We start from the raw sequence: 26,456 nt of genomic DNA, 5'->3' as shown, positions 1-26,456 counted from the left end.
TCAGAGCTTATAGATATTGACATTTTAACACATCTGCCATGTTTTTATACAAATTCACAAAGCAGAACTGTGGATAACACAGTTATCATTCTCTTTGGCCTAGTTTTAAATTTGAACACAGAACTTTACCAAAATTACCCCCATTTCCCTCCCTGACTTAACATCCTACTCCCCTCTTCTGTTATATTTTACTGTTCTTTAGCTTATTTCATCCTTTTAACTATAATCAAATCCAAAGTTAATTTTTTTTTACTGTGTTTTCCACCTATAGCCAATTAACTCAGAAAGTGTCAACTTCTGTATCTACATCAATGACACCCAAATATGCATCTCTAGCCTGACATAGCTCAAGCGGCTCCAGTGCAGGAGACAGAGGGAGCCTGGAATCCAAAGAAGAGAGCTCCAACCAGCATAGAGTTGTCAACAGTGCAAGCTGCTGAAAAGAGGACAAGGAAGGTATTATCCCTCCACGCCAACCAGCATGCACTTCTCAACCAGCCTTACTGCCTATAAACTACCGCTGTTTTGACTGTCAGCTAAATGATGAAAGCCTGAGAGAGGGCATTTTATTACTGGCATAGTCAGATGCAGCCGTGCTCTAAGACCATCCTCTGAAAATGCCTGGGAGAAACTATTTCCTTCTCATAGACAATTACTAAAAATGGTCATTCGTTGGCCAGGTCCACTAAACAGTGCATACGTTGATCAGAGTTATTTTGTTTGAAATTAGTGTGCTGTACAGAAAGCTTTGTCTTGCATGAACCTGTGTTTTGATAAAACAGAGACCTTGGGCATTAGCAGATAGGAGGATGGGTGACAGTTTACCACTAACTTTAAACAGGTTCAAAGGTAAATACCATATTTTGTTAATTTTCATATTCATTAAAGATCTAAATATTGACAAGTTTGCTTGAGGATTAAGTATCTTCCAACCAGGGGCACCAAGGTGAGGATACTTTAAACTAGATATACTTGGGCTACAGCACTGAAAAGTAGGGCCTATGAGGGTGGGGGATTTTGTGTCTTGTTTGTTGCTGTATTCCCAGAGCCTGGAACACTGCTGAGTATATAACAGGGACTAAATAAATACTTCTAAATGAATGAATGAATGAATGATCAGAAGTTTTTTTTGTTTGAAAGGCTGGTAAAGTTGCTGGGTGCAGTGTCTCATGCCTGTAATCCCAGAACTTTGGGAGGCTGAGGTGGGCAGATCACTTAAGGTCAGGAGTTCGAGACCAGCCTGGCCAAAATGGTAAAACCTGTCTCTATTAAAAAAAAAAAAAAAAATCAGCTGGGCCTGGTGGCACGGGCCTGTAATCCCAGCTACTCTGGAGGCTGAGGCAGGAGAATCACTTGAACCCAGAAGGCAGAGGTTGCAGTGAGCCGAGATCATGCCACTGGACTCTAGCCTGGGCAACAGAGGGAGACTTTGTCTCAAAAAGGCTGATGAAGTGAGAGAACATCAGGAGCATTAATCCAATGAGAAAATAGTTAAAGCATGTCCTTTGGTGATGAAAGTTATACTCATATAAAACACTATCAACGGTGATGGGAAAACAGAAGACACGGCTCTTGACAGAAAGGAAGAACCATCTGCCGTGCATAATACAGTGCTACCCTATGCAGTCTCCACGGGGCTCCAGGTTGGAGTCTGTGATTAGTGAAGCTCCAGGGACAAAGAATGAGCCACTCGGCCTCCCAGAAGGTCAAGAAGTTCACAATTGAAGGACTCTAGAACAGGGGTCCCCAATCCCAGGCTGCGGACCAGTATGGGTCCAAGGCCTGACAGGAACCAGACACACAAAAGGAGGTGAGAGGCGGGCGAGTGAGCACAAACCCTGAGCTCCACCTCCTGTCAAGTCAGCCGTGGCATTACATTCTCATAGGAGCGCGAACCCAATTGTGAACCGAGCATGCGGGGGATCTATGTTGACCACACCTTATGACACTCTAATGCCTGATGATCTGAGGTGGTACAGTTTCATCCCAAAACCATCCCCCACCCTCCGCCTGTGGAAAAATTGTCTTCCACAAAACCAGTCCCTGGTACCAAGAAGGTTGGGGACGGCTGCTATAGAATACCCACCACCTCCCGGCCCCTATTATCCCTGAGTGGCCAGACAGGACTCAGCTGCTGCTAATCCCAAAGGTATTCAGTAGAACCTGTGAGTAAGATTATCCAGAGACATTATGTTCGATAAAGATAATTTCAAGGCTGATTATCTTTAAAGGCAGATTTCAGTTTGTTTAGAATTTCTCTATTTTTATGTCATGATAACAAATTTAAATTAAAACGCTAATTTACATTACCTCAGCATTAGATCCCTTTTCTACCAACTTTATTATTGGAACTTTATTTTTGTCTTCTAGCCCAAAGCCATAGCTGCCTTCATTGGATTTAATCTGAAATGCAAAATATTAACATTATTGATAAAGCAACTATGAAAAAAATTACAAGTCAAACAGAACGAAGTAATGTGCATCACCGTCAAACAGGTTTAACGCAGTCTTCTGCTAGTGTCTAATCAAGAAGAAAACTTATATAACATATCAATAAACTTACCAATAATGACTTAGCTATAACATTTTCCACAACTTTTAAGTCATGTTTCATAAGTCGATGTTTCATATTTGATCCCTCCATTTCCTCATCCGAAAAAAAACGGAAAAGTAGGGGTTCATCTTTGAATTCGCTTTTTTCAAGGACTACAGAAAAAGACAGATGCAAATTATTTCAGCTAATTCAAAAATCGCACTCATTTTCAATAGCAGTGACATTTACAAATTAATACCTGCACCCATAACCTCTACTTTATACTCCTAGGACTAGTTACATTCACAAGTAGCCCCGGGTTTTGTTTTTTTTTCTCTTTCTTTCTATAATTTCGAGCCAATGTCTCCTTTCAATTACTTTTACCCACAGGATTTTGAATTTTTTAAAACAAATAGTATTTCTTCTAAGGCTAACTTTTTAAAATTTAACCAAGCCCTTCGCTTTCCAGATTAAAATCCAAATTTAAATAAAAGATTATAATGAATCCAAAAATGCGTGCCTCCAAAACATAGAAATTTATGGTGTTTTCAATTTGTAGTAAACACTTTAAGCATGTTTTTAATATCCCACACAATTATGGGAAAATTCAAATGGGTTAAGTGTTGCCTTCTGTGTGTGAACAACTCCCATTGTGTTCACTTTTGTCCCAATACTTCAAACCAGAAATATGCCTTCTGGGTGAAATGTGATTTTAGTTTCCACGAATTCCTGTTTCTTTTCTGTTTAAAAGCAATATTCTCAAATAACCTTAATTCTAGAAAGGTCTGTTTCTTCCCCCTTATCTGAACATTAGCATTTCCCCCCAAATCCCCTAAGATTCTTGGAATGCACTGATGAAATAAAGTTTATGTTTTGTTAGTATTTTAAAAAATAAGGCTAAATACTGATATGAAGAATTTGTATTCAGTGAGATCCTGACAGCTGTCAAAATACTTTACAAAAAAAAAGTTCTCTATTTCTTATTTGTCTGTCCTTAATACCTTGAAGGTTGATTCATTAAGCCAGAGACTAAAAGAAAGTGATCCCAGGGCACAGCAGAAAAAGTTAGGTTTTGTGATGAGACAGGCCTGAGTTTAAATTCCAGGTCTGGAAATGAGATAAGAAAGTTACTTAATCCCTCTGAGTTTCAGTTTCCTCATCTGTAAAGTGGGGGCAATAAAACCTTCTACATATTGTTGCTTAAAACCAAAATGAGGTAATAAATATAAATAACTTCGCATATAGTAAGCAGTCAAAAGGGATAGCTATTTGGTTTCATTATTTTTTCAGAGCTCCAACAAATAATTGTTGACTGGATGAATGGCTTTATTGATCTTTGGTTGAAAGACTGGATGGCAACTTGAGTTAACAAACGAAACTATCAACCACAAATTTCAAAAACAACGGAAGCCATAATTAGCAACAGAAGTGAGAATCTATTTTATTGTTACTATTTTAAATTTTTGTAGAGACGGGATCTTGCTATGTTGTCCAGGCTGGTCTCGAACTCCGAGGCTCAAGCAATACCTCCCACCTTGGCCTCTCGAAGTGCTGGGATTACAGGCATGAGCCACTGCGCCTAGCTCAGAACCTATTTTAGATTGACTTAATGATCTAAGCAGTTTCCCAAAGTTCACACAATATTTCTGCTACAGCTGTTTCCCTCCACCAAATTGTCTTTTAAAAGGAGCATGATAGGGCATCAATAAAGCCAGGCATGAGCTACACTGTTCATGCTTTACTGTCAGACTTTGGTATGAAAAACTTTTGATGTAAGTCAACATTTTATAATAAACGCTTAGATAAAATTACTGTGTGTTGGTGCTTTACTTTAAAGAAAAAAAATTGAAACTTTTGAAGGTTTTCAGCTTTATATTACAGGTTTAATCCCCTAACATGATGTAATTTCTTCCGTTCATAGTTTGTTCTTCAAGGACCAATATTTCTCCACGACAACTCACAGAGTGATCTGGAGATAGGGAAACAGGATGGAATTTCCCCCAAAAAAATGATAACCAAGGATCTTCTCAAAATCACCGTAACCTTTGCTGTACTTCCTTCTTCATAAAAATGTAAAGATATTCTGAAAAAGTAACTGACAAATAGGCATAAGTGCTATCAAATATATGTTTATAAGCATATTATATTAATAATTAAAAAGAGGCCAGGCATAGTGGCTCACGCCTATAATCCCAGCACTTTGGGAGGCTGGGGCAGGCAAATTACTTGAGGTCAGGAGTTCGAGATCAGCCTAGCTTGGTGAAACTCCATCTCTACCAAGAAAAGCAAAAGTTAGTTAGACGTGGTGGCATGCACTTGTAGTCCCAGCTACTCCGGAGGCTGAGGTGGGAGAATCGCTTCAACCCACGAGGCAAAGGTTGTGGTGAGCTGAGATCATGCCACTGCACTCTAGCCTGGGTGACAGAGTGAGACCCTGTCTCAAAAAATAAATCAATAAATAAAAAGAGAGAGACTACTGTTTGGGTTTATGGATTCTATATGATGTTACAAACAGGAAAAGCTTACTATCATTACCCTGATAAATCTAAGAACTTTATTTAAAAATTCTTGTTTGATGACTTACTTGAAGTCATCCCAGGGCACAGTAGAAAGAGGTTTTGTGGTGACTTACTTGAAATCACCAAACAAGAAAAAAAATTAACATTTAATGATCAAAAATAATTTTTTCCTAGAAATCTATAATCTTGTTCTCTGAGGTAATTTTAAAAACATTTTTCTTAAAAATAACAGTAAATAGTCAACCACATATGCTGTCATTTATTCATTCTAATATATACTGGCATTCAAAATAAAACCATAAGTCTAATCTGAAATAGTCTCAAAGAGGTTTATGAGCTTAAAAACAAGACAAAACAGAAAAACTTCTAGCTCAAGCCATTGTTCTTCTAGAATCAGCATAGGCTAGAAAAATAGGATAGTAGTCATGGCAATTGGTAGGTAACAGCAATTAGACATACGAATGGCACCAGCAGTAAAACTGAATGCAGTTGTGGTGACCCAACCTGAACCCATGGCAAGACCCAGACAGTCTTGCTGGCTCATCCCTAAATGACCTCACTGCAGCACTGGGTGTTGCAGTATCCTAAGAACCAAAGTGATGAAATACATCTGTAAGCTCCCAGGGTAAAAAATCCCTACCATGGTGCATAAATCCATTGTCACAGAGTCCAACGCCAAATATCATTGCCTCTTCTCTGGTGCGGCAATCTCCCTGTTAACCAAAAAAGCACTGTGGGAGTTAATAGGCAACTAAAGGCTTTGTGGCAGCTTTGCTCCATTTAACATTCCCAGCACCAAATTCAGACAAAGCTTCGCTTATAAAGCATGCATTGCTTTATAAGACAGAATGCATCTAATTGTTACAAAACATTCAGTTGATTATGAAAACATTTTCTTTTGGCATTAAGTAAAACAAAGATTTAATATTTCTTGAGAAACAAACATACTTTATTGTACACAAAACTATGTAACAAAAATTTATTGCTACCATAAATGATGCCTATTATTTCTTAGATTAGATTTCTTAGATTTTATATTCCAATTATGCAACAGGGAAATATCCTGTAAATTGACAACACTCTAATTAAACAATCATTATGTATGACCTCAGTCACTAACTATTCCCTTCCACCAAATGGCATTGCCCTGTGAGGACCCCTGAAGAAACCTATTAATCTACGATGACTTGTAAGACCTTACAAGTAAATCGTTTGGCTGAGCTAGCAAATACAAGCTTCTCTTTCATTATTTTGCCAAAAAAAAAATCAGATCATTTAACTGAATCCAACAAAAGCGCCCAAAGCAACCTTTTTCTTTTGGTTTTCATTTAGAAAACACCTATTTTATGCCTTTAAGTATGGATCCATGGATATGAACATGCATGTGTGTGTGTGTGTGTGTGTGTGTGTGTGTGTGACCTTAGAGTTGTATTGTTACAGTTCAAGCAGCTTTTTTCTCACATATTATCTCATTTTTCCCCAGTCCTATCTTTTAGCACTTAGGTATGTTACCAAATCTACTCTCTCCTCTCTGGCTTCTATTCCATTTCTACTGTCAATACCTTCACATGGTGTTTCTTCTTCTCCCTTCTAAATTACCATAACTTTTTCTGGACTCTTTCTAACAATTAAACTATTTTTTTTTTAAGATGGAGTCTCACTCTGTTGCTCAGGCTGGAATGCAGTGGCTTGATCTCAGCTCACTGCAACGTCCGCCTCCCCGGTTCAAGCGATTCTCCCACCTCAGCCTCCCGAGTAGCTGAGACTGCAGGCGCATGCCACCACACCCGGCTAATTTTTGTATTTTTAGTAGAGACGGGCTTTCATCATGTTGGCCAGGCTGGTCTCGAACTCCTAACCTCAGGTGATCCACTCGCCTCAACCTCCCAAAGTGCTGGGATTACAGGCGTGAACCACTGTGCCTGGCCAGAATTAAACTTTCTTACACAGAAACTCGGTTCCAAAACTAAACAGACTGTTCTTTTAGAATCATAATGTATTAAAATTCTCTGTTGGGCTTTTAAAACTTTCCATATCTTGGTTTTATGCTATCTCTCCAGCTTCACTCTCCAAAGCTCAATATCATACCTCTTGCTGTAGGCAACTTGGCCTCCCTGCTGTTGCCTGAAGTCTGTGCTCGTTCTTCTCCTGCTTTCACTCATGTAATTGTTCATAGCTGCAATGCCCTTCTCTTTACCCTCCACTCACTCACCTTCTACCTGTCTATAAAGGAGCAAAATAAGGGTCCTACCTCATGCTGTGACAAATCCAACCCTCACTAATCCTCCTAAGAACTACTAAACACATAATCTGTAACTTCAGACTCTGCATCTGGCCCTCTTCAAAAATCGAGCTGTTTTGTAATTTTTATGGATTCATTCAAAAGATACTTATTTTTTCTACATATTGTGCCAAGTGATAGAAAAAATATATTAAACCACTCAAGCACAAAATAATTCCCTGCTCTGAGGTAATGCAAATCTAGGGTAGGATTTGGTCATTAAAAGGTAAGTACTTTACTAATAACCAATTTAATCCATATTCCCAATGAGGCAGATATACCTGGGGATCTGGGACCACAGAAGGTGACCCTGAGCCTAGGCTAGAGGATCTGGCGAGGCTTCTTGGGGGAGATGACGCTGCAGCAGAGCTTTAGAGGGTACATGAAAATTAGCCCGATTGACCAACATCACTTCAAGGCAGAAATCATGATTGCTTCCTGCTTTGTGTATTCTATCATCAAAGCACTTGCTTGAACATTAAGCTTACAAGAAAAGCTTGTTTAATAATCACTGACATTTGATTGCTTTATTTGATTGATTATTCAAATGAAACACTGGCCAGACTAATATTATTGAACATAATGGTGTAAAAAACATAGCCTAACATGTTCTGGGTTTCCTATGCTTGTTTAAAATCCTCCTTGTGCCATATGCACCGGTGAGCATTTAGAAAAAGCACAGTAAGACCTCATGGATGTGAAGAAGCAAGGCATTATTTAATTATGAACTATGAGTGATCCATACCCAAATCACAATGTACAGGAATTGAATGATGTTTTAAAGGTATATTACTGCACATGCCAAATAAGAATTTAACTTTGTGAAATAGGGTATTTTATTACAAACCATTATACTATAATAGAAGCAGCACAACAACAGTGAATGAAAAATGTATTCAGAAGAACACAACACTCATTTTGTCTTCCAAGATGACATCGCACAATATATTGCAGAATAAGAGAAAAACTATAGGCTCTAGAATATACTCCAATCATAGTAGAGCCAGTTTTTTTACTCTGTGTTCTAAAACCGTCCAAATCAATTCAGTGTCTCGGTCCATACTGGACATTCAATATTATCATTTCAGAGTCTTGGTAGAAAGAGACCCTTACATGAAAAACAACAAACAAACAAACAAACAAACAAAAACCTCTTCTTCATGTTAGATTAAGAACTTTAACTTGTTGTTCTCTTATCCTTCCATTACTATTTCTGCCTTTTCCAAGGCAGCCTATGTGGTCCTAATCAGAAGTTAAGCAATCAGAGTTGATTATGTTGATACTTACATTAGGATGTTTTACAATATCAGAATCATAAAGTTTCGGTGATAGAAAAGAGACGGCATGTACAGCTATTGCAGTAAGCAGTAAACAGTTGTAAAAACTAAAATCTATAGAGATTGAGTGACTTGTCTAAGTTCATATAACTAGTTACTAGCAGAGCTGGCATCAGACACTAGGTTGTAAGTCCCAGCCAATGCAATTTCTATTCTGTACAATTTCTGCAGACATTGTCATAATAAACCACGAAGAAAAACTGAAGAAAAAAAAATTGTGGCTGGGCGTGGTAGCTCACACCTGTAATCCGAGCCCTTTGGGAGGCTGAGGCAGGTGGATCACTTGAGGTCAGAGGTTCGAGCTGCCTGGCCAACACAGTGAAACCCTGTCTCTACTGAAAATACAAAAATTAGCCAGGTGTAGCAGTGCACACCTGTAATCCCAGCTACTTGAGAAGCTGAGGCAGGAGAATTACTTGAACCCCAGAGGCGAAAGTTGCAGTGAGCCGAGATTGAGCCACTGCACTCCAGCCCAGGCAACCAAGTGAGACTCGTCTAAAAAAAAAAAGGCAACTTGGACGTTTTTGAGCACCTTAATATATTCTTCTAATGTTAACCCTTGGAAAGTAAAAGTGCCAAAAAAAAAAGTTGACACCTGATTTCCTGAGCTAGAACTTTAAAGGTTTACTCAGCATCAGTTTTTGCTTCAGATAAATTTTCTTTAAGTTTCTCATGTAATCAACACATCATACAAGTTCACATGAATTCTAGAACTGTATAATTTCTATGTGAAAGTCCAACTCCAATAATGAACATAGAAATCAATTCGAATGACACACATTGCCCACAGTGTTATGAAAGGCTCTGATGCTAGAAAAGCCACTGAAAATATAAATTGATGTTTTATCTAAAGGTAATTGTTTAGTTTCATCTAAAAACTTCTAAATGTAATAAATGTAAGTGCTATGAAATATAAAAATAGGTGTTCTTGAACAGCCTAAAAATAATATTAACTAATATAAATTATCAAAATATGTGTGTACAGATGAACCAAATGTGGATTAAGTATTAACAACTGAAACAAAAAATAAACATTTTATGACAAACTATCAACTATTATCTACTTGAAACAAAGAAAGCAAGCCACCCTTAAGAAAAAGTAAAGGTGTGTATGAAATTGACTCACATAGCTAAACATAGTGACTTGCATTTCAACCAAGCAATATCCCCTCCCCCAAAATAGTAAGTTCAGTTACAGTGGGTATCAGTTTTCTTCATCTTTTCTTTAATCAGTGAAACACATTTTATCATTTACTAGTTGATCTAGTATAATAAAACATTTAAATATTTGAATACCAATACTTAAACTTTTGAATATTGGAATAATTTACGGTTGAATGTCTCTTATGATGGACAGGATGCCCTAATTTGTTTTACTTATAAGCGAATGACATTTTCTCAATTCTAGCAGTCAGCATCTAAATCTTGAGAAGCAGGTCAACAATAACAACAATAAATTCCTTTCTTTTTTAAAATGGACACAGGCAGACATTAAAGCTCATTATCAAAACACAATTATTTTCTAAAAGGGAAAAAGGCACAGGGAGATTAGAATAACTTGCTAGCATTAATAAACAGATACTTTAAAACAAAGTGTAAAAAAATAAAAATATTTTAGTAAATGAGCATAGCTATTCTTCAGATTCTCAAATTAGTGTTTTTTGATGGATCATCTGATATTTTAAAAATAGGAACATCTTCCTTTTGAGAAACAGGATAACACAAAAGTGAAGTTTGAGGACTCTAAAATTGATCATCTAGGTTCAAATCCTAACTCTGCTTCCTATTAGTTGTATGTACTTCTTTTTTTAAATGCCTGCTACAGATGAAAAAGAATAAAGGTCCTAATTCACACACTCAGAGTTTAAAGCAGCAGCAAGTGAAACTCAGCAACTTCTATTTGTCTATTTACCTGTGCAATTAACCAGTCTATCAGTTTGTTGGCCATGACCACAGATTTGTAGGTCCTTAAATGGTAATCTTTATCTCTATAAAGGAAAAAATAAAAACAAACAAACAAAAAACAAAAATTAAGCAAGAGGATAGGTAAGCACAAGAAAATATTTTCATTTAGTATCAATATGCAACAGAAAAGTTTACCACTATAACCTGAGTTAGTTGCCCAAATTACATGCAAATAAGAGAAGTTTATTATGCATGTAGAACACCTGAAAAATCCTCCACCAGCTTATACCAAGGGAAGAGACTCACAATGTTACCAAAACAGGACATCTCTTCTTTCACATTGTCTTATATCCAAATAGATTATTACTGCTATATTAGCTGGAAATATAGTAAGTCCACACTTAACATTGTGGATAGGTTCTTGGAAACTGTGACTTTAAGTGAAATGAAATACTGGATGCTGTCGGAACTTAACTCTTATTTATATCAATTAGCCTATGGCAAAATTGGTTTCATTATACGTCATTTCACTTAAAGTTGCAGGTTCCAGGAACCTATTGATGACATTAAGTGAGAACTTACTGTACATCGTATTAATAAAATAATAAAATAGAATTTCTTCTCTTTAAATCACAATAGATTATACTAAAAATCTCAAAATCTGTAGAGTAAAGAAACGCCTTTTATTCCTGCTCCTGAATGCTCCAGGAAGGCTGGATTTGCACTACAGTATTATTCTCACAGCTCTGCTCTAGTGGAAAACAAGCAGGTATGTCCTGAAGTAGACACACTGAGAACCTGTTATTCTTTTTGCCTGATTAGATCATGGACATAGTGATACTACATCCCCAGAGAACCAAGAGGATCAACTGGCTCTCCACCTCAGACTCTCCGTTCAGTAGATTTCCCAGAACTGAGAAACCATTCAAAGTTCTGTTAGATACCAACCAAATTTCATGATCAGAACTGAATACCCAAGGGCAGAAACCTATAATTCATTTATTTTCCAGACCTGGATCATAAAAAAATGAAAAAGTGGCAGTCTTTATAAAATGTCAAAAATTCTAAACTGCAAAAGACTTGAAGTGACTAATAATTACTAGCTATATTCATTGTTCTTTAAATCTATCTCCATGTTTCTGACACCTCATCACCCATTTCATCTTGTTTTCCATAAGCATCGTAAGAAGAAAAAGCGTAGTCTATTACAGACCACATGCAAGTCTACGGCTCTTCATGCTAAGTAACTTTTCTTTTTATAAGCTGAGTTCACACATATTAAAAGCCTGACTATCATACATTCCTTCTGTTTTATGGTTTTTTCCCATAAATTCTCTCTTGACAACTCAAAAACAATTGTCATTTTTAGCCAAAGAAAAAAATTCCTTATCAGCTCTTACAGATGCAGCTTTCTTGATAAGAAATCTCATATGACTAAAATATATTTTCAGAACACATTTTTGCCCATATAAAACCTACATATACACAGGTTACATGGTACATTAAACATTATTGTTTTATCTTAGTTTAGCAGAAAAGAATATTTAAGTACCCAATTGCTATTAAGTACTTAATATCAAGTTATCCAAAATATTTATGGGTATCTGTGAAAGAATTATGGCAGAGTCAACAAATATTTATTCTTTTTCATCTTTTTCCACTTTGTGAAGTCTAGTGAAAGTAAATAGGGCACTTTCAGGATTGTGGGTAAGATCCTGGTTTCTCCTCCAGGACCTGCAAACAGTGTATTCTCTTTGCAGTATAAGTGGGCATTCCAATATACTTAGCAATATCTGCAATCTTTATTTTTTTAAGCTTCACATTTTCTTGGAATTACAAACCAAAGTGAAAAACAGAAACACTAAACATTTGGATTTTATAGCCAAGATTGAAAAGCATTTTTGTTTATTTTGAAAACGGTACAGGCATATTTTGTTGCGGACTATGATTTAGTCAGTAAATTCCAAATAATATCTGACCATTTCAAATTAGTTTAACATTCTATCAGTTAAGGTATATCAGTGTATATTGCAAAAGTACAATTTCCTGAAGATCTACTCTGTTAGTAATCATAATACAAACCTCAAAGTTTTCTATTGCCTTTCTAAAGAGATAAACTAAAAATTAATCCTGATTCCTCTTTTAAAACAAGTGTGCCTCTTCAGAAGGAAAAACATGATAAAGAATAAAATTATAAAATTATACTTATTAACTTCAAAATAATTCTTAATTTCCAAGTACAAAATCTTTTCTTGGGAAAAAAGATTATGAGAAGAAAAATTATAAAATAAAATACATATTCAATATTTGATTATACAATTTAATGTAGAAAGTTAATATACAAGTAATAATAATGGTAAATATGTAAACAGTATTTCCAAATCCTCTCCCAATCAATCAACTATAATTTATTAAATATTAACTGAAAGTGGATTATTTCAAGTGTATAATTTACTATGAACTAATGGCAAAATAATTTTAGAAATCATAATAAAGAGTGGAAAACACTATATAATTAGAATCTTAAGAAAATGTAGGGATATTTTACAATAAATTATTCCTTAAAATAATATTCTAAAGTAAAGTGAAAAAAAACAAAATAAGCCAACAAGTTCTGGCTGAATAATATTTACCTAAAACATAGTACAAATATTTCCATTTAAGTTTCCCAGAACTTAAAAACCAGACTCACCTTATCACTGGAGTAAAAAGGCTATGAAGACGACAATATAATCTTACACCCTACGTAAAATAGAGATATATCAAAAACAAGTGAGATCACCCAAGGGACATTTCAATGAAATTTTGAAGTAACAAATTAATTCACTGTCAATATTTTAGAATCATCACAAAATCTAAACCAATTTAAAAATTATTCAAATATCATGATATATCATAAAAATAATATGATTTAAATCATTAAAGAATAGGATTAAAATTGTGCTATAAATTCCTCATATATGACATACACATATACAAAGATTTTTCTAAATTATGTTTCTTAAAATATAAAATTTCTAACATAAATTAAACAAAATATACCAACACAGTAATACATCTATAATACTTGTTCATCATATATCAACAAAGTATTGTTAACTGTACAAAAAACTGACATTACAGTTATTTTACACATTTGTATTTTTTTTAATTCAAGTATTTTGACGACATGTTGCTACATGTAAAAGGGTTTTCCATGGATATAACCTGGTGAGTGATGCAGCAGTACTACTACCATTTAGAATTAGGTAAGAGAATGAGAAAACAATTGAACGTTAGAATTCTTGAAATACCAAAAATAAATAAAGAGGCTTGCTTGTATATATAGTCGAAGAATTTTCTAAACTAGAAAAATCTTTTATGTTTCTCAACTACCTTTTATCTTCTGAAGAATGACAACATGCATTCTACTATTGGAGAGGTTGTGGGAGAGGTCGTTACCTTTGAAATCACGTCCTGCATCTCATTTCTTGGATAAAATGTTCCATCATCATAGCGAAATCTATATAACATCTGTTCTGGTTTGAATTGATGTTTATCAGTAACTAAGAACATAGAAATACTATATTAAAATAACGATACTCTAAAAGGGGGCAGATAAACAGCAAATAAATTTATTAAATACTTATTCCCAAATACTAAAACTTTTAGTTTTACAAAAAGCATTTGCTTTTCTAACACAGCAATACCAATTGAGTATTTTAATAGCAAGATGCATGATAATATTTTATTTAAAATATTACAATTTCCATATAACGATTTGAGAAATAAACTGACATTTGCAACATTCAGCTAGCATAATATATGTATTTATATATGTACATGAGTATATAGTATGTATAAAGGTATACATAATGTGTACATTTATATAAATATATGATTTTGTGTTTTCTGTTTCTTCACAATGCTACAAAGCTGAGCAAAAAGTGCCCCTCAAAGAGCAGATACTCAAACTAGTGCATTGTGATTTGATTCTCGGTCTTGGAAATGAATTTTACCACGTATCTGTTTTATCACACTGTGATCAGGCCAAGACCACACATACACCAATCTTGACCATTTATCCTGTGTTTGGACCTCCAGAGTAGCTTAAATCAATTTAGTATCTAACTGATGCCAAAATTGTAACTGTTCTTACATTAAGAATTGCTTTTTTACATGTCAGTTAATTTTTTTTCTTATTGGAAAACAAGACTGTTCATTCTTTATTACCATCCTCAAGATAAGACTCTCATATTAATAAAGACTCCTATTCCCAGGACCTGATGCCTTCACTGATGAATTCTACCAAATATTTAAAGAAGAATTAATGCCAATCCTTCTCAGACTGTTCCAAAAATAAAAGATAAAGGAACACTTCCAAAACTTATTTTACAAGGCCAGATATGAATACTACAAGAAAAGAAAATTACAGACCAATATCACTGATGAATATGGATGCCAAAATCCTAAACAAAATACTATCAAATCAAGTTCAATATCACAATAAAATGATCATATACCATGATCAAGTGGGATTTATCCTTGAGAACTAAGGGTGGTTCAACATATGCAAATGAATAATTATGACGCATCACATTAACAGAATAAAAGACAAAAATCATATGATGATCTCAATAGAAGCAGAAAAACCATTAGTCAAAATTCAACATCCTTTCATAATGAAAGCTCTCAACAAATTTGGCATAGACAAAATGCACCTCAACATAATAAAGATCATATATGACAAGCCCACAGCTAACATAATACTCAATGGTCAAAAGCTGAAAGCTTTTTCTCTAGAATAAGACAAAGATGCCTACTTTCTCTACTTCTGTTCAACATAGTACAAGAAGTCCTAGCCAGAGCAATTAGGAGAGAAAAAGAAATAAAAGACATTCAATTGGAAAGAAGTAAAATTGTCTCTATTTGTAGATGGCATGAACTTATATATAGAAAACCATATAACTTCCACCAAAAACTAATTCAGTAAACTTGCAGGATACAAAGTCAACATTAAAAAAATCAGTAGTGTCTCCATATACTAACAATGTGCTATGGAAAAAAGAAATTTTAAAAATGATCACATTTAAAATAGAATAAAAAAATAAGATGTAACACTTAGGAATAACACAAGAAGGTGAACGATCTGTACACTGAAAACTATAAACCATGAAAGAAATAATAAACTATAAACTATGAAAGAAATTAAAGAAAACACAAATAAATGGTAAGAAATCCCATGTTCATGGAAGGGAAGAATTAATATTGTTAAAATGTCCCTGCTACTCAAAGCTGTCTACAGATTCAATGTGATTTCTATCAAGATTCCAAAGGCATTTTTCGCAGAAATAGAAAAAATAATCCCAAAATCTGTGTAGAAGCACAAAAGACCCACAATAGCCAAAGCAACCTTGAACAAAAGGAACAAAGCTGAAGGCATGACATTACTGACTTCAGACTCTACTACAAAGCCACACTGATAAAAACAGCACGGTACTGGATAAAAGCAGACATATAGACCAATGGAACAGAATAGAGATCAGATCCCAGAAATAAATTCACGGATTTATGGTCATTGCTCTTCCACAAAGGTGCCAAGAACACACAATGGAGGAAGATAGTCTCTTCAATAAATGATGTTGGGAAAACTGGATATCTACATGCAAAATAATTAAATGGGACCCTTTATCTCACACCACATATAAAAATAAACTCAAGTAGACTAAAGATTTAAACATATGATGTAACACTATAAAACTACTGGAAGAAAAGATTAGGGAACAGCTACTTGACATTTGTCTTGGCAATAATGTTTGGAGAGGACCCCAAAAGTACAGGCAACAAAAGCAAAAATAGACAAATAAAAATAGACAAATGCAATTGCATCAAAATTAAAAAGTGTATGCACAGCAACTGAAAGAATCAATAAAATTAAAAGACAATCTATGGAATAGGAAAAATATTTACAAACCATATATTCAGTAGGAGGCAAATATTCAAAACATATAAGAAATTAATTCAATGCAACACCAAAAATACAAATAACCCAATTAAAAATGGGTGAAGAACCTAAATAAATACTTCTCAAAAAAAAGAAATAAAGATGGCTAACAGGCATATGAAAAGTTGTTCAACATCTCTAATCGTCAGGGAAATGCAAATCAAAACTATAATCAGATATAATCTCACACCTCTTAGGATGGCTATTATCAAAAAGACAGAAGTGTTGGTGAGGATGTGGAGAAAAGGAAACCCTTGTACACTGTTGGTGGAGATGTAAATTCATATAGCCATTTTGGAAAACAGTACGAAAGTTCCTCAAAAAGCTAAAAATAGAACTACCATATGATCCAGCAATTTTACTTCTGGGTGTGTAATTCAAAGGAAATAAAATCAATATGTCAAAGAGATATCTGTACCCCCATGTTCACTGCAGCATTACTCACAATAGCAAGATAAGAAATCAGCCTAAGTTTCCACGGATGGATGAATGGATAGGTACAGAAAATATGATATAATGTATTCCGTCCTTGAAAATTGCTAAGAGAGTAGATCTGAAATGTTCTCACCACAAAAAAGTGATAACTATGTGAAGCGATTAATACACTAATTAGCTTGATTGTGGTGATCATTTCGCAATTTACACATATTTCAAAACATGTTGTATACCATAAATATTTGTCAATTATACCTCCATAAAGCTGGAGGGAAGGGGAGGGAATCTCCTACTAAATCTCTACGCTTTCTCTTTTTCAGGCTAAGTTGTTTTATACACAGTCTAATAAAAATGTCTGTTTTAGAAAGTAAAAACCTCAGAGTAAAAGTCAAAGAGTTTATATTTAAATATTTTCTTTACAGGGAATGCGACATTTGTAGAAGAGATAATTTGCTGCAAAGAGCTATATTTTTATGATTAGATGAAAGACTTTGACCTTTATTTTTTTGCTAGAAATGTTGAAAGAGGAAAGAAAGTTGTCAGAATTCTCATTAACTACATTTGATGCATCCAGAAGAAAGTCAAAAGACTTGTTAATACACATAAACACACACATACATATGTGAAGTTTCAGCTCTTTTACCCCAGCCTATTTAAACGTTCTACATGGCTTATGACCAAAAATTGTTTTTTTTAAAAAAGATAGACAATACAGCTTTTTGGTATCTTTTCCCCAAGCCAAGTCATACGTTAAAAAGCCTGTATGAAAGAAATATAAAATCAAGAGAAATAACGTGAAACTCTACAACTTGTTTTAAGATGAGAATTTTTGTCTCCTATGCAATCTACCTATTCCCATTTTTATACCTTAATAATCATTGAAATAGATTGTCTTGATATTCCAAAACTCAAGAAGTTGAGCCCAAAGGTTTTTGCCACAATGAAACAAGTGGTAGTCTAACCTATTCGACAGGGAGAGCTTAGCTGTAAGGCAAATGCTTCTGCCTTTGATAATGAACCTTGGGTTAATCTGCAACTCTTAGCTGTTGCCTTAGAAAAACGCTGAACTGTTCTGCATTCAAATTTGCTCTCCCAATTTATCTAGCATAGAAAATGGGTGTATAAACTACAGTTCGGGTCCTCTAGTGAAGAAAGCTGCTTAATGCAATCTTTTAAATAACTGTGTGAGAGAACCAGGAACATAGAGCAAATGTTTAACAACTGGCTCTCTAGGTGGTGAAGGTAGGGGGTGTAGAGGAGAAGTTCTGATTTGTAGCATTTGCCCATTTCTGTTGTATAAATATTCCCACTCTGGCCAATTTCAAGTTTCCAACCTAAAGTCACTGAACATGGAGTTAAACGTGCGGTGGCACTCATTACACAGTATTTCCACCATACACAAGCAATAGATACAAATAACCTCGACAGCATAGATAACAGTAAAACATTGTAAAATAATGAGAAGGTGATACATTTTAAGAATGTTTTACAGATCCAACATGGTGGCTCATGCCTGTAATCCCAGCACTTTGGGAGGTTGAGGTGGAAGGACTGCTTGAGCCCAGGAGTTCAAGACCAACCTGGTCAACATAACAAGACCTCATTTCTACAAATTAAAAAAACACACACACAAATTAGCTGGGCATGGTGGCGTGCACCTGTGGTCCCAACTACTCACAAGGCTAAGGTAGGAGGATCGCTTGAGCCCAGGAGGTTGAAGCTACAGTGAGCCATGATCGCACCACTGGCTGGGTACTCTAGCCCGGGCAACAGAGCAAGACCCTGCCCCCCAACCCCCCAAAAGAGTGTTTTACCCTTTTTGCAACATAATTTATGCACTTACATGTTTATATAATTGAATTAATAATAATTGTGTTTAAAAACTAATCAGCCTACAAAATGTATTTAATTATCAGCTCTCAGGAGCTTGTATGAGCCAACTTCAGCACACCATGGGATATAACAAATATTAATAAGATATGAGGTCTCTGAATTCTCACATAAGCATTCCTACTACAAAAAGTAGCACTAGACAACATGCATATTGTCAGCATACCACAGAGAAAGCATACGCTGCTTTCTCTCAACCTAGAGGTCCTCAACGCTAGAGTTCCTGCTATAGCAAGGCTTTGCTGATGGTGAAGTTCTCAATCATATTTGCAATGTCAATAATAGCAATAATAGCCAACTTCTTTTTTGCTTGCTCTGTTTAAAACAGATGGTTCATTCAACTTTATTTTAGGAATTCTATTTTCACCAAAATGCAGCTGGAACCTCATACTAATGATACTAGCACATTTGGCTCATACCTCTTCATTCTAATAGAATTATTCTATTAATGTGAAATTGCATAATATGTTCTCTCACCCCTAGTTTGTATGTCAACATGAACCAGCAACCTTTATTTCTTGGTAGTTTAAGTCTGTCTTTTTACTCTGTCCATCAAGAAACCCAGCTGCTCTCATACTTCCTTCTAGAAAGGCAGAAATACGCTAGGATAGGATGGGATAAGTCATTTTTGCAGGAAATATTGGGAAGAAAAACTAGCTGGTTTTCCACTAGTTAACACTAGCTACTGTAACAAACCTCCCTAATATAGTGACTTGTGTTGTAGAAGCTAATTTTTCACTGAGGTAAAATCCAATCAGTGGCGGAGGATGAGTGATGGTGCTCTCCTCATGCAGGGTCTAGGGTCTGACAGAGGCTCAGCCATCCTTAATGCATGGCTCCCAGGGTCACCTTGTGTTTTGTGTTTTTTTAATAGCCTGTACACTTCCCTTGTGCATCACTTTTGTGTACATGTCCTTGGCTGCAACTCAGTTTCACAGCCTCCCCTTGACTGCAAGGAAAACTAAGAAATGCAATGTATGCACACCCACGAAAAACAAAAGCTAAACCAATTTGGTAAACAACTACTCAATTTCTGCCACTGAGGCACAGTTCCCAGGTCAATATAAGATCTATGCGATCCTATTAAAGACAGGGTAATTATTATATATGCTTGTTAGCATTTTATGGTGTTAGTATATAATAGTCATAATGTTATTTTTACTTTTAAGTTTTTAAACGATGCTTTTAGCCTACCAGATGCTAAAAGCAGCCATATAATGCTTTTAGATGTTTTAATGATGCTAATGAAACGAGCGCAAAATCATATACAATTTATAAGTATCATCTGTTCACTCAAAATATAATTATTCATTCATTCAGCAAATATTTATTGAGCACCTGTATGGGATGGGCGTGCCAGGCATTTGCTATATAATAACAAATGAGGCTCTTGTTTGGATGGTGCTTATATTTTTATTGGAGGCCAGGGAAGGGATAGGGAGATAAAGAGGTAATAAACAAAGACACAAGTAAAACAACATAATAATTTCAGAGTGATAAATACATGAAGAAAGATTTCAAAGTAAAAAAAAAAATAGGACATTGGAATCACAGGACAGGATGGGCTTCTAAAAGTCAAAGGGTCATGGAAGACATGAGTAATGAATACAAAGATTTTTGTCTTTTCATTCACAGCTCTGTCTCTACCACTTAGAAAGGCTCCTGGCATATATTAGGGATTAATAAATAACTGTTGAATGAGAAGAGCAAAAGCTAAGGTCCTAAACAGGAAGTCATCTTGGAGTGTTGAAGAAAGAGACAGATGGTCAGGGTGGCCACAGTGCAACAAGTTAGGTACAATGCGAGGTGTCAGGCTCTGAGAGGAAGTCAGGGGCCTTATCTCATCGGATGTTATAGGTCATGGTAAGAAGTTTAGGGCATGTAATAGGTCTGAACTTTTCTTTAAGTTTGATTGTAAGCAATTAGATGGTTATAAACAGAAGGATGCTTTGATCACATCCCCGTTTTGAAAGGTCTCTTTAGCTGTGACCCGGAGAGTGTACTACAGGAGTGGAGAACAAAAGTGGAAGCAAAGGAGGAGATGACGGTGACTAGAAAAAAGGTAAGGATGCTGAAAGGGACAGAATTCATTGTGTAGGGTCTTAATTTGGTGGTAGAGCTCATAGGGCTTGACGGCATGAGGGAGAGAAAGGAATTAAAGATGATTCCTAGCTGGGTGGATGGTGGTACCATCATGTAGGCAACACCCAGTGTGATAAGAAAAGATGGGAAATATCTGGTTTGTTTGCACAGCATCTAAGAAAGGAAATGAACATCAAAATACCATAGCCAAACATCCACATTTATTAATAATTCCATGGCTTTTTCTCCTCCCCCACAATTTACCATAGAAATTCTTTAAACCTTTGTCCTGAGTCCCATTAACACTGCTTTCTTGGTTTTTGTCTGTTTGTTCATTGTCAGTGTTCCCAGGAGTCTAGTACTCCCTTGAAATGATTCCAAATGTGTTTCTCACCTTATTTCTATCCTGAGCTTCACCCCAAATTCTCAACCGCTTGCTGGCCACTCCCCACTGGCTGGCCTACACAGTCCACAGCAAAGCCTGCATCTTCTCTTTCAACCCTGATCCTCCTGCTGAATTAGCTATCTCAGTCATTCAGAGAAGAAGGCTCAGAATACTTTAATCTCTCTCTTCATTCTTCATCACCCACATCCAAAGAGCTATAAAATATAGTATTTTAGCTTTGCCAGCATCTCCCCATGGGTTTTTTCATGCCCATGGAGGCAGACCTGCTAAAGCCCTTGTCCCGCCACTCCTGTGTGCAGCAGGGCCCCCTGAGGGGCCTAGTGCTCGCAGTCTTGAACCTCTCCACTTCAGGCTCCATGCTGCTGCACCTCACAGCTGTGGACCTGAGTTCTGATCGTGGCTCTGCTTAAAAGCATTCATCAGCTCCTGGCCCCCTTCGGAATAAGCCCACATGCCACAGCAGGAGACTTCATATGTTCTGGAATCCAGGCTCTGCCTGCCTTTTTGCCACACCTCCCCTCGCCAGTATGTTCATCCATGGACCCATGTGAGGCTCTGTGCTGGTGCCCAAAGAAGCCACCACAAACTCACCCGCCACTGTGCCGGAGTGCTGTTATTTCCTCCGGGTGGAATGCCCTTCTGCCCTGCGTTCCCTGGCAGAGTTCTATTCATTCTGCAATGCCCAGCATCACTTGTCATGTCCCGTCCTCCATGAAGCACTCCCAAATACTCTAATTACTATAGAACTAACCATCCCTTCCTCCACAATCCCACTTCTCTATTTTCTAACACTTGCCTGTATTGAAGCTCTTCATTTTAAGGTTAACAACTATAGCCCTATAAACCCACACTCCCTGAGACACTGTTCTACACGTATTAGGTACTGAAAATGTTGTTAAAAACAACAAGCATCCTATAATGTGGGGAATTGTAAACTAAACTGATAAATGGGATTAAGATACATATGGCGAATAAATGTATTAAATAAGTAATTAATAATAAAGTAATTACCATGGTGAATGATTCCATTTTCTAATAATGCTTGTCCCAAGTGCACGCCTTCCTCAGGCCTGTGAATCTCTCCAATTTCCAACAGCCATGACACAAATTCGCTGCAACAGAAAGCCAGTGAAAAAGCTAAACGGTTAATTTTTTCCCCAGCAAGTCTTTCTATACCATCCAGTCATGAAGCAATGATGAAAGGAATCTCAAAATATAAAGGAATATTTGCAACACATTTCAACAGATTATTTTTTCACATATGTAAGGCCTACAGCCATTTAAGTTGAACTCTATTCTAGAAAACCCATGTCTGTACATTCAGACATTACTAAACTATACTTAGTTTTAAACTATTCAACTTGTTGAGGCCTCTAATAAACACAAAGTGAAAATTTTAGAGTAGCTTTAATTCAAAGGTTACCATTAACATAAAGGCAAATGTGGGACTAAAGGATTGCAACAGATCCTAAAGATAGCTAAAGTCAGAACTGAATAGAGTAGTAATAACTTAATAAAAAGAGCTAAACTGTCTTTAATATGGTTCCCAGGCACAGAGAACCAGTGAGTTTAAAGATCCAGGAAGGAAGAACAAAACAAAACCACATGTACCATGTGGTAGGTAGGATTCTACAGAAATCTTCTCACTGCCCTCCCACCACACCAAGATTCCCTCCCCTTGGTTTTTCAATTAAATTCTAATCTAGGTATTGCTCTGAAGGGAGTTTTGCATATGTAATTAAAACTCCAAGTCAGTAGACTTTAAAATATGTAAATTATCCCAGTGGGCCTGATTCAGGGAGTGGAACCCTTTGAAGCAGAGTTTTCTCAGGCTAGTGGCATGAGAGGAAGTCAGAGAAATTAAAAGCATTAGAGGGATTCAATGTGCCACTGCCAGCTCTGAAGATGGAGAGGACCTGGTACCAAGACATGCAGCCTGCAGAAGCTGAGAGCAACCTTTGGCTGACAGCAAGGAAACAAGGACTTCATTCTTGCAGCCTCAATGAGGAGCTGATTCCTGACAACCACCTGAATAAGCTTGGCACTGAACTTTTCCCCAGAGCCTCAATCTAAGAGCCCCGTCTGGCCAGCACCTTGATTTTGGGGTCGTGAAACCCTAAGCAGAGAACCCACTTGAGCTCTCCTGGACTTCTGACTGGTGTTGTTTTAAGCTGCTAAGTATATGTTCATTTGTTATACAGCAATAGAAAACTACTGTACACCAAAAGACATAGAAAAGTTCTACTACATTGTTTTGAAAATGTTAAATTACTTGGTAAATTCATTATTGTATCTCATCTGTCATCCATAAGGAATACTCCAGCACAGAACCATCCATCAGAACTGTCTACCACACACTGCTGTGGCTGTGAAGGCCACAGTGGATTATAGGTTACATCTGTCACCACTGCAGGGCAGCCCCAGGCATCACAGATAATAAGGATGATGTTTTGTATCACTTAGGCGAGCCTCAGCTATGTAGCGATTTAAAAAAAAAAAGGTCACATGGTATCATTAAGAGAACACTAAATACAGAGACATTTTACAAATAAAAAATATTATATTGCTCATGTTTTAAAAGTCTAACATTTGAACTTTTATATAAACTATTGAATTTGTTGTAGACTAGTTTTCTTTTTTTGGCTAGAGAAACAAAGCTATGGACTGCATCAGGAAATTATTTCTTCATTAATTTCAAAAACAAAAGCAAGAAAAATGGCTAATGTCAAATAATTGAGGGACATAAAATTCTAAAAATGGGTTGTCTAGACTACAAAAATACTTTAAGGCAGAAAAAGTTGTTAAATTTTTTTTATTCTTTTATTAAATAAGAACCATTCAAAACCATTCGTTTTCTATTGCTGCATAACAAATTCAAAAGGAAAATATAAGAAAAGGTGAAACAAAGTGTAGCAGTTAATATCATGTACTTTGCCATAAGACAACGGGGACTCAAATCCTGTTTCTGTTTCCACTACGTGCGTGACCATGAGTTCATGAATTTAGCTCTTTAAACTCCAGCTTCTTCATCATTAACACAGAGATGATATTAAGAATGTCGGGCCGGGCAAAGTGGCTCATGCCTATAATCCCAGCATTTTGGGAGGTGGAGGCAGATGGATCATTTGAGGTCAGGAGTTGGAGACTAGCCTGGCCAATATGGTGAAACTCTGTCTCTACTAAAAATTTTAAAAATCAGCCAGGTGTGGTGGCATGCACCTGTAATCCCAGCCACTAGGGAGGCTGAGACAGGAGAATCACTTGAACCCGGGAGGCAGAGTTTGCAGTGAGCTGAGATCGTGCCACTGCACTCCAGCCTGGGCGACAGAGTGAGACTCCATCTCAAAAAAAAAAAAAAAAAAAAAAAGAATGTCAATGTCATAGTGCAACCAAAGGATTAAATGAGATGACAGATGTCAGGAACTCAGCACGGGGCCTGGCACATAGTGAGATTTACTAACTCAGTGGTTGACAAGTGGGTTGAGATGGTTGTTATGTAACTAAGGCATAATTCTCTAGTCTGATGGCACTAGATTCCTGAAAATGTCAAATTACAATGAGGGAAAGAGCCAATTTAAACATTGCTATAAATTGGAAATATTTTTAAGAGTGAGAGGTCGAGAATAAAGGAACCCAATGAGTGGCTTTATCATTGGGCCTACTCAGGGAATGAGGAAATTCCATCGACACTCTGCTAAAGGACAAGGATCCACTCAGAAATGATCTCAAACTTGCGCTGTAAGCGGCATTAGTGTGCTGTTATGGAAAAGGCCGCAGTAATCTAACATTTACTGAGTCTCTCCTACCTATCAGGTGCTCTGGGAGAAGCTTCATATAGCATCACAATGAACTTGCACTATTCCCATATGACACAGTGTAAGTGAAGGGTTAGCAAAACCTATTCTTCTTCAATAAGAACAAACTTGACCCTGGGCTAACTTTCTATAATAGCTATGCTCCCCTAGACACCTGAAGAAGGCAGGGTGTCAACTGCTAAACTAGGCAGCATTGCAATGGTAAAAATGACCCCTGGTGGCTAATTTGCATACCTATTAAAACCTACTGGGAAGCCATAACTTGAAGTCACTCTCTTGCAAATGGGCATATCCCAGTGAGGACCCTGAAAGTTATGCCCATGGGGTGGGTACAAGAGATACTGTCGTTTTGCTGCACAGGGCTTCTTTGCCAAGATAAACTCACATCTTCTCTTTCCCTTGCACAAGAGCTACTACCAGCTAAGAGGTACCTACAAGCAACGTATAGCTCACTGGCAGATGTGTAGCCTGGTGGGAGGATCACTCTTAGTGAAGAAGAAAGCCAGATGCTGCTCTGCAGGCAGAGGGTTTCCTGGCCTATAGATTTCTGAGTTGGGGGTTGGGGAGCGTATTCGCCCTTTTTCATACTGCTGTAAAGAACTTCCCTGAGACTGGGTGTATTAGTCCATTCCCACACTACTATAAGTAAGTACCCAAGACTGGGTAATTTATAAAGAAAAGAAGTTTAATTGATGCACAGTTCTGCATGGCTGGGAAAGCTCCAGGAAACTTACAATCATGGCAGAAGGGGATGCAGGCACACCTTACACGGCAGCAGGTGAGAGAAGGCGAGTGAAGGAGGAAGAGCCCCTTATAAAACCATCAGATGTCATGAGAACTCACTCACCATCATGAGACCAGCAAGGTGGAAGCCACCCCCGTGATCCCATCACTTCCCACTAGTTGCCTCCCCTGACACGTGGGGATTACAATTTGGATTATAACTCAAGATGAGATTTGGGTGGGGACACAGCCAAACCATATGAGGGAGGCAGAGGTAGCCTATGATTATGTTGTGTGTTCCCATCGCTGGTTAAAAAGGCATCCCAGTGAGCACTGTAGGTAAACTCTACCATCATCTCCATGTTTTCAAAGCAAATGGAAACTTAGCTATCCCAAATCACACAACAAATTGGTGGTACTACTAGGAAGTGAATAGATAAGTTTGATTGCAGTCTAGACTGTAAACTATGACTCCAGTCTACTTTATAAACTTGGGCATTGGTATTCACTAACCATATGAAATTGTTAAGCTCCCTGATCCAGAGTT

At 36.8% G+C, this 26,456-nt stretch overlaps 1 protein-coding gene across 7 annotated transcripts in view; it reads right to left on the bottom strand.

The window, feature by feature from the left end:
• PREX2 (phosphatidylinositol-3,4,5-trisphosphate dependent Rac exchange factor 2) overlaps nucleotides 1–26,456 on the bottom strand; it is a 284,958-nt gene that overhangs the window by 153,794 nt on the left and 104,708 nt on the right. For all 7 annotated transcript variants that reach the window (XM_519798.8, XM_016959541.4, XM_016959542.4 and 4 more), the window contains exons 11-17: nucleotides 22,383–22,483; nucleotides 14,017–14,120; nucleotides 13,268–13,317; nucleotides 10,583–10,658; nucleotides 5,693–5,765; nucleotides 2,564–2,706; nucleotides 2,311–2,403 (exon numbers count right to left, since the gene is read on the bottom strand). In XM_519798.8, coding sequence (XP_519798.3) covers nucleotides 2,311–2,403; nucleotides 2,564–2,706; nucleotides 5,693–5,765; nucleotides 10,583–10,658; nucleotides 13,268–13,317; nucleotides 14,017–14,120; nucleotides 22,383–22,483 — 640 coding nt within the window. The remainder of the gene's footprint in view (nucleotides 1–2,310; nucleotides 2,404–2,563; nucleotides 2,707–5,692; nucleotides 5,766–10,582; nucleotides 10,659–13,267; nucleotides 13,318–14,016; nucleotides 14,121–22,382; nucleotides 22,484–26,456) is intronic.

Source organism: Pan troglodytes, chromosome 7, assembly GCF_028858775.2.
Source record: "Pan troglodytes isolate AG18354 chromosome 7, NHGRI_mPanTro3-v2.0_pri, whole genome shotgun sequence".
NCBI classification, from domain to species: Eukaryota; Metazoa; Chordata; class Mammalia; order Primates; family Hominidae; genus Pan; species Pan troglodytes.
This window is presented reverse-complemented; position numbering and strand designations above follow the sequence as displayed.